This window comes from Nestor notabilis, unplaced genomic scaffold, assembly GCF_000696875.1.
Source record: "Nestor notabilis isolate BGI_N333 unplaced genomic scaffold, ASM69687v1 scaffold3911, whole genome shotgun sequence".
Lineage (NCBI taxonomy): Eukaryota > Metazoa > Chordata > Aves > Psittaciformes > Psittacidae > Nestor > Nestor notabilis.
In genome coordinates, this window is record NW_009915015.1 from 5,212 (window position 1) to 14,461 (window position 9,250).

Genomic DNA, 9,250 nt, shown 5'->3' on the forward strand with positions numbered 1-9,250 from the left:
GCTAAAAGGGGCTCCAGGAGACCTGGAGAGGGGCTTTGGACAAGGGATGGAGGGACAGGACAAGGGGAATGGCTTGAACCTGCCAGAGGGGAGCTTGGAGCAACCTGCTCTAGTGGAAGGTCGCCCTGCCTGTGGCAGGGGTTGGGACTGGATGAGCTGTAAGGTCCCTTCCAACACAAACCAGGCTGGGATTCTCTGATTCTTTGAAAATTGATACATTTCCTATGATGCCCTGAGAAACATTCCCCTTACACAGACCTAAACCAAACCAAAGAATTAAACACAGGAAGATAATCCTGGAATAGAAAGAAAAGCTTTTCACAGTCTGAGAGCCTGAGAAATACAGAGGGCTGCCAGAAGCTTTAATCATCCCAAAAGCACTTGCCTGCAACAGGGTTGATCCCAATTGTAAGATCTCTAACAGGAGAGTGTGAAAGGATCCCAATGCAAAACCTATGGTCATTGAGGCACTTTTCTGCATGAGGAAGAAGTAGGTTCAGCCTCAGACAGGACTGAACCCGTATCTCTCTCCTCCTTCAAAATCTACTGCACCCATGAGCTGCCAAGCACAAAGGTTTCCACTTGACAAACCAATTTCTCCTCTTTAACCAAAAATCTTTTCCAAATAAGCAATTTACTAACCTGATTCAAGTTTCCTAAGTGCTTTGTACCAAAGAAAACCATGTTTTCCATTAACAATTTACACTGCAAAAGCACCATCCAGGTCTAACTTGTCGTTTCTGGCTTCCAGACCTGTCTTCATATAACACATCTCCATAAAATGTGGTTGCAAGTCACTTCCAGAACATTCTCTAAGATAATATTCTTGTGTTGTGGGCAGGAAGGTGCATTGAGCTAAATGACAGCTTTCCCCCACCACAATGTTCCTTTAATTCTCAGCTCATAGGACAAACTGACTCAAATCATTACTCAACCATCTGGTTAATCTTTCTCTGCACCCAATTTCAGTCCTTTCCACTTCTCACGAGGTATTTGTTTAATGTGCACAGAGTTTCTAGCTGACGGCCTGTGTCTGGTGAGAGAAATGAGGAGGAGATTCACAGAGGAAGAGACTTGTTCCAGTTGAACAAGTCTCAGCACGCATCAGAAATAACATCACGTTCTGCAACAGCACAGAGGGAAGCAAAGGCAATGAACAATGGGAAAAAATGGCATTTTGCATTTCCAAGGCACCTCCTATTGTCAAGGATAATGGTACAACAAGAACAGTTTGTATTCTAAAGCATGGGAAGAGCTCAAGTTAATAGGAGGATTTCTGATCTTGCATTATGTCAAAAAGATGATGAATTTACAGCATGATGGGGACTCATCCGATGCTGTACTAAGAGGTGGTGCTGCTCTACACACTGCACAGTGAGGACAGCACAAGTTTTACTTATAAAGAAAGCAGAGAAGGAAAACCATTATTTAAAGCTAATTTAAAAGCTAAAAGCACCTTTTAAACTAGCACAAACCAGCTTTCACATCAAAGGACTCATCTGCAAAGCCTAAACCTTGACAAATTGCTTGATAAACACCTTATTCATCACAGCATAAAAAAGAAGGTCAATTTTATACCACACTGGCATTTATGAAGATGGTTCCAGACAACAGCTATTCCATCATTTGCTGAGTAATAAGACTAAGTGGCAAAGGGATGCAGAAATAGCTTGTAGCAGACAGGATTGTCTGCTACAACTGGATATCACTTAAATATGAACATCAGGAATATATGAATTAAATCTGTTTCAGGCTGAATGATCCATTAAAAAGAGAAGCTGTGGCTGCCCCATCCCTGGCAGTGTTCAAGGCCAGGTTGGACCCAGGGGCTTGGAGCAACCTGCTCTAGTGGAAGGTGTCCCTGCCCGTGGCAGGGGTTGGGACTGGAGGAGCTTTAAGGTCCCTTCAACCCAAACCAGTCTGTGGTTCTGAAAACCACCAAAGACTTTTACAGTGTTTGGAGAAGCCTTTTACCATCCAACATGGCTTCATGAAAAAGATACAGGCTGGGTCATCCATGTCTGGTTCTGGAGTGTCAAAGAATGGGTGTGTGCTCAGCAGCTCTGGGACTAAGGGAAGCACCAAAGTGGGATGTCTGCTGCCCAGGAACTTCAAGCATCTGAAAATACACAGAACAAAGTATCCCTCAGTCAACATGTCCATGGCAAACTACAACGTTTTAAAGCATCACTACGTTGCAGCAACACTTTCAGCTTTAAAACCCCAGTGTCCAAGTCTACTGTCTCTTCACAGCTGAATGTTTGCATTAATAATTGACAGGATCCAAGAAAACTGAGGGGACAGCTTGAAGAAGCAAGCAGTAATAAAACTGCTTATTTAAACTACCCTGAAACACTTAATACCTGGAGCTCTACAACAAAAAAAGCTTTCAGACTAAACACTAACAAACGAGTGTGTTTTATTCAGCAGAAATAAAGGAGTGAGGAGGTAAAACCCAACCAAATAACACCCCCCAAACTCCAAGCCAAAGCAGACTAAAATAAGTGTTTCCAATAATACCCACCAATTCCATCTCAAACCATGTGTGCTGGAGCATCACTTCCTTTGTTGCTCCCATTAAACAACCTCAGAGGACTTTTCCTGTCCCTCCAACAGCACAATGCCACAACCCATCCTCTTGTCACAAGGGACATAATCAGCTGCTGTTTAATGCAGTGTCAAGTAAAACATCAGTTGCATAAAAAAGATGAATTCAACCCTCACTTTAAAACCTCATCTTTCCTGGGAATGCTTTGAGTACTTGCAGTACTTCCAGGAGTGGTCATCAGTTCTGGATTCCCAGTACAAGTATTGACAAACAAGAACAGGAGAGTTTCCACATCAGTCATGGATATGTACAGTGCTCGGTGGAGCCACTCTTCCAAATATTTGTGGAATAACTGGACTATACACCTGCAATACCTGTTACCTCCTTGGCTAGCTCAGTATTTACCTAATCCCTTGATTACTAAGAACAGGAAAACAAGCGGACACACAAGGACACTGAACACACTCACTTCCATATGGATTCTCTGTCGGTGGGATACTTGGTCAGGTTTTTCAGCAGCTCCACCAGTGCCAGATGGATGCCTTCCTTAGTCGACACGTTGGTGCAACACAGCAGTTCATGAAGTGCTTCCCGAATATCCCTTGAAGAATCCTAAAAACCACAAACAAGTCCCAACCCAGACATCTTTTAGTGCTGGGATGTGCCTGCAGACACATTGACTTCAGAGCAGCAGTTCCTGTTCCTTGCCTAATTTAGTACTAGAGGCATCTGAAGAACAACACACATTTCTAGTTATCACAGCTAAGCCCAGACCCAGCTACTGCTGCAGGGTCTCCTGTTGGTCTCATCCACCCTGGGCTTCATGTCCTGGAATGAACAGGGACTGCTCCACTGCTGACCTTCTCAACCAGAACAAGAATCACTGTTTGGTCTGGGTGATGTTGTACCCTTAGGAATAGGCAGTAACAGAAAAGGAAGGTGCTGGGTAATCCCAGCACAAGCACAGGCTGGGGGAGACTGGATGGAGCAGCCTGAGGAGAAGGACTTGGGGTGTTGGGTGAGGAGAAGCTCCCCATGACCCGGCTTCAGTGAGCGCTTGAGCCCAGAACCCCCCCGTGTGCTGGGTGCACCCCCAGAGCGTGAGCAGCAGCTCAGGGAGGGGATCCTGCCCCTCTCGTGTGCTCTGGGGAAACCCCCCCTGCAGCCCTGATCCAGCTCTGGGGAACAGCACAAGAGGGACGTGGAGCTGCTGGAGCGAGGCCAGAGGAGGCCCCGGAGCTGCTGCGAGGGCTGGAGCAGCTCTGCTCTGGAGCCAGGCTGAGAGAGCTGGGCTGGGGCAGCTGGAGAAGAGAAGGCTCCTCAAGGGGACACCTTAGAGCAGCTCCAGGGCCTAAAGGGGCTCCAGGAGACCTGGAGAGGGGCTTTGGACAAGGGATGTAGGGACAGGGAATGTCTTGAACCTGCCAGATGGGAGATTGAGATGAGCTCTTGGGCAGAAGCTCTTCCCTGTGAGGGTGCTGAGGCGCTGGCACAGGGTGCCCAGAGAAGCTGTGGCTGCCCCATCCCTGGCAGTGTTCAAGGCCAGGCTGGACACAGGGGCTTGGAGCAACCTGCTCTAGTGGAAGGTGTCCCTGCCCGTGGCAGGGGGCTGGAGCTGGAGGAGCTTTAAGGTTCCTTCAAACCCAAAGGACTCTGTGATTCTATGGAAACAAACCAAAGGCTGTTTTATTGTCTTTGGAGAAGCCTTTTATCATTCAACACGTGAAGCTCAGCTCCAGCTTTAAACAGGTTAAAGTTCCACAAGCCTTTAACCCAGTTACCAGCCTTCCGGGGGTTTGAGTAAGCATTGAGGACACATCAGAGGCTGTGCAGACTGAGTTAACAAGTCATCATCTACAGGCTAAAGAACTTGACCTAACTATGGGTTTTTAGATGGACAATAAACCAAACAAACCAAGCCCCAAAAACCACACTTGTAACTTTGGTCAGGAGCTCTTTTATGATCACACAGATCCCTGAGATACCATTTTTCAAGTCACACTGGGCCCATCTTAGTTTTCAGGCCAGGGTGACGTTGCACAGAGGAGCTTGTTCATGCTCCAAGTAGTATTTTTAGAAGCACTGTGGCTGAACTCCAACTTAATTACATTCCTCCGGCTAAACCCCACCTTGCCATTCCCTATCAATGCATTACACTCTCTTGCTATCAGCATTTGTGTGGCACTGCTGGGTAGGATGTGAAAAGTTGATAGGATACAAACCCTGGCTGGGTTTCAAGGGTGTTTTTTATGCTAAGTATCAACAGCTCATTCATCACTGTCTGGCACAAAAGAAGAAAGAGCAGATCTCTTGTAAAGGCTCTTGAATAACACCAACACACACAAACGACCAAAGGAGGAAAGCTCAGCAGAACCTATTCCTTGTTTTGGTGGTGGTGGAAGGCAGACTATGACCAAAAGAGAAGATAGACTCTAAGGACTAAAATCAAATGATTATGGACATAAAGGACTCCAGGTGAGTGGCAGAGAATACTGAAAGGGAGGACAGAGAGAAGGGAGGGACAAGACTGTGAAGGGACAGAGAGGAGCACAACTCAGCAGCAACTAATATCAAAGGCAACAGGCAAAGCAGGATCTAAAGCCTGCTCAGAAAAGCAAGGAGGAGATGGTAGCTATTCAGGTGAATTCAAAGCAGTGGGGTGAAAACAGAAGCTATCCACACTCCCAAATATTCCACATTTTCATTCCCAGAAGAAATTAAGGCACTAAAGTTAATGCCATTTTTCCATATCCTTTATTTTGGTGCTGGAAGATGGATTTATAGAAAGAAAACACCTTTCAGAATCAGACCAAGCCATTAAAATGTTAGTAATTCTCACACTTTAGCTATCCCATTACCTGATAATGATGATCATATAAACCATAACACATGTATGATTTATCACAGTCAGCACAGAAGCTTAAGACAGACCCCAGGCTAATTGGGACAACTTTATACCCTGATGCACAGATCTTCAACTGGAATGAATGTAAATCACCTATCTAAAAACGTGAGGAACCCACAACTCATTCAGATCATGTACCACAGCATTTGTTAAAGCCTGATAAGAGATGAGTTAGTTTGCTTCTTCCTGGGACACACCAGTGTTGCCCTGGGTGAAGTGAACAGCAGGAGAAAACACAAAGAGCAGATCTGCAGCACGCCTGAGGCTGGGAGACTACCCAAAAGAGGCAGAAACTTGCCTGCTACATGCAGCACAAACAGAAAACAAACACCCACACCTCAGGGGCTATAGCTCAGCAAATAAATCAGGTCTGTGGGGAAGCAGCACTGTTTATACAGCCAAAATCTCTTCCCAGATCAACCCCATCAAGCTGTAACAGCAGCTGACTTGCGCTGTGCTCTGGATCCTGGCTGAGCACTGACTGGAAGGATGCTGGTTGGGAACACCCAAAACTATACCACAGAGCACACGAACAAGCTCTAAACAGTCAGAAGAGAGGTCTCATGCCTGGCTCTGGCTCTGCTTGGTGAGCAAAGGTGTAGCCAAAGCAGCCAAACAAAGGAACTAGAAAGAAAATGAAGTTGTATTCAACACGAAGTGGTGCAGTGCTGGACCACAAACCAAGACAGAAGGAAACACACATGAGACAATAGCACAGGGATCAAGGGAAGAGCTTTATCTGAAAATCATCTATTTCTGGTGTTCTGCTGTCCTGGACACTACAAGCTACAGGACCCAGAGCACCTCCCATACAACGGCAGGCTGAGAACACTGGAGCTGTCGAGCCGGGAGAAGAGAAGCTGCGTGGAGACCTCAGAGCAGCTTCCAGTGTCTGAAGGGGGCTACAAGGATGCTGGGGAGGGACCTTCATCAGGGACTGGAGTGATAGGACAAGGGGTGATGGGTTCAAACTGAAACAGGGGAGATTTAGGTTGGAGATAAGGAAGAAGTTCTTCCCTGTGAGGGTGCTGAGGCGCTGGCACAGGGTGCCCAGAGAAGCTGTGGCTGCCCCATCCCTGGCAGTGTTCAAGGCCAGGTTGGACACAGGGGCTTGGAGCAACCTGCTCTAGTGGAAGGTGTCCCTGCCCGGGGCAGGGGTTGGAACTGGTTGAGCTTTAAGGTCCCTTCAACCCAAACCAATCTGGGATTCCTATGACTTTAGCCTTTGGGGTTGTTCAAGAGGAGAAAGAGCCCAACAAAAAGGTGGTCAGTCTCATCCGAAAGGGGTTGATGAACATCATATAACAAAGCACCCCAAAGAAAGCAGGAACGGATTTTTTTCCCCTCTTTAAGAATTCCTTACCTCCAAGACAGCCAACACAGTATCCAGCTGGTCCTCCCTCAGTGTGATGTTGTTGGAAATTTTCCTCATGGTGTGTATTGACTGCAACCTCACCTCCTCAATTTCATCATTAAACATGTCAACCAGAAAATCCAGGCATTTCTCCGCGAAGGAAGGCGAGGACTGAGCCAGCATACACAGGGCCTCGACTGCAGCGATCCGAACCTCTGCCAGCAGACAGGGAGGGAATTCATTGTTTAAGTGCTGTTTAAAAGGACATGCCACCCAACAGCCAGGCCTCATATTGTTCAAGGACTGGGATAAGGATAGGAGATGTTAAGGAAACCCTGAGGATGACGCTGAGGGGGGTTGGAACTAGATGAGCTTTAAGGTTGCTTCCAACCCAAACCATTCTATGACTCTATGATGATGGAGAGTAAGCAGGGACCCCACTGGGGACATTCCCACAGGCAAATCTTCAAATCAAAAGCCTCACCTCTAATACTGCTGCTGTTGTAAGCACCTACAAGAGGGACCTGGAGGTGAATAATAGGTCTCCTCTCCAGCAATTAATACTACGTATTTCATAGCGCGTTTTGCAAGCGTAGCATTAACTCTGGTGTCTTAAGAAAAGTGATTCAGGTAATTAAACTCTGCTTGGTTTATTCTTCCTGGCATTTTAATTGCTTGGAGCATTCACAGCATTTTTATGTAGCACTTCATGAATTGCTGAAAAGCCCCAGAGTATCCACAGCAAAACACAATGAAACTCCTCTGCTTCCTGGCTTCAGATTCCTCAAAAGAAAGGAAAAAGGTGCCACCTTATTATTAAGATGCCTCACAATTTAAGCAGAAAAGCATCCAAAAAGTGTCCAGAGTGTATTTATGCTGTAAAACATCACAGGAATTTGAAGAATACCCAAATATAACATGCTTAAATGGAGATTAGATTCTCTTCCCTACAGCCATCCTCTCTGGCTTCCATTACATTTATGCATTGGGGTCATAACAATGAGGATGAATGTGATGTCTTGCAAACATTATTGTTTTAAACATACTTCTGTTTTTCACTCAAATTAGCTCATCTTGAAAATATTTACTTAAACTCATGTGTAGCTTTCAGGCCTATTGTTCTTAAAGAACTTACTTGAGTCCTGATGATTTTGATTAAAGAGAAAAATGCAAACACAGCAAGACCCCTGCGTGCTCGGGAACAAAGCTGCTGTCACATAGATGGGTCTCTGTGGTCATTAAGAGCAAGCTATTGCCATTTTGCCAATATTGCTTTCATAAGCTGACACATTAATTGAGATTGAAGTTACAAGTAATTCAAGAAATGAAGCACCACAGTAAGGAAGAAGAGAGCTCAGCAGGACTCAAAAGCGCTGCAGTGGAGGGAGAGATCCAGACAAGAAACCTGGAGAGGGGCTTTGGACAAGGGCCTGTAGGGACAGGCCAAGGGGAATGGCTTGAACCTGCCAGAGGGGAGACTGAGATGAGCTCTGAGGCAGAAGCTCTTCCCTGTGAGGGTGCTGAGGCGCTGGCACAGGGTGCCCAGAGAAGCTGTGGCTGCCCCATCCCTGGCAGTGTTCAAGGCCAGGTTGGACACAGGGGCTTGGAGCAACCTGCTCTAGTGGAAGGTGTCCCTGCCCATGGCAGGGGTTGGAACTGGAGGAGCTTTAAGGTCCCTTCAACCCAAACCAGTCTGAGATTCTGTGATTCATTCTATTAGGAAAACATGCTTTTATTTGCAGGAGTCATGGAACAATAAACCCACTTTTACAACACAATCTACAGCGGTATTTTTGTTATGGTGGGTTTGTACTTTCTAATTTAGCCTCATCCTTCCAGGAACATTAAAAGCCAATTCAGGAATAACATTGTGAGCTCAGCATTTTCACAGGTCTCTGCAAATACCACCCATCCTCAATAGCTTTAAGAAATAAGCATCTTCACCCTACCCACAGGAAAGCTGGGCTGGGAAGGGTAGCACAGAGACTTCCCTGAGGCTGTCAGTGTGGTCAGTGCTACACCAAACCACTGGTAAGATCAAATGGGTGTAAACTGGCTATGGATAAAGTTGGGTTGGAAGTAAGAAGGAAAAAGCCTCTTAGTTGTAGCTGTTAGATTCCAAAATATTTGGATAAATACACGGGTTCTTCTCCACTAGTTCCAACCTTCATTAGGGTAGAAGCTGCTGTTTCCAAAATGAGTGATTACTGGACTCCACGGGCCCAGGTTCCTTGTTCCTTTAAACAACAAGTTCCATAAGTTTTGATTTATAGGACTCAGTATTGAGGCCTGTTCTGTTAATATCTTTATATATTATCTTCTATATCTTCTGGAGAAGAGGACCAAGTGCTCCCTCAGTAAGTTCACAGACAACACCAAGTTGGGTGGGAGTGTTGATCTGCCGCAGGGTAGGAGGCTCTGCAGAAGGATCTGGACAGGCTGG

General features: G+C 46.1%; 1 protein-coding gene across 1 annotated transcript in view; it reads right to left on the minus strand.

The window, feature by feature from the left end:
• The window catches only part of LOC104413025 (integrator complex subunit 4-like), a gene marked incomplete at its 5' end in the record, with an annotated part of 12,097 nt that extends 5,075 nt beyond the window's left edge, over window positions 1-7,022 (minus strand). The window contains 3 exons of the mRNA XM_010023915.1: window positions 2,004-2,119; window positions 3,018-3,160; window positions 6,817-7,022. Of these exons, the coding sequence (XP_010022217.1) occupies window positions 2,004-2,119; window positions 3,018-3,160; window positions 6,817-7,022 (465 nt within the window). The remainder of the gene's footprint in view (window positions 1-2,003; window positions 2,120-3,017; window positions 3,161-6,816) is intronic.
• Window positions 7,023-9,250: the final 2,228 nt, after the last annotated feature.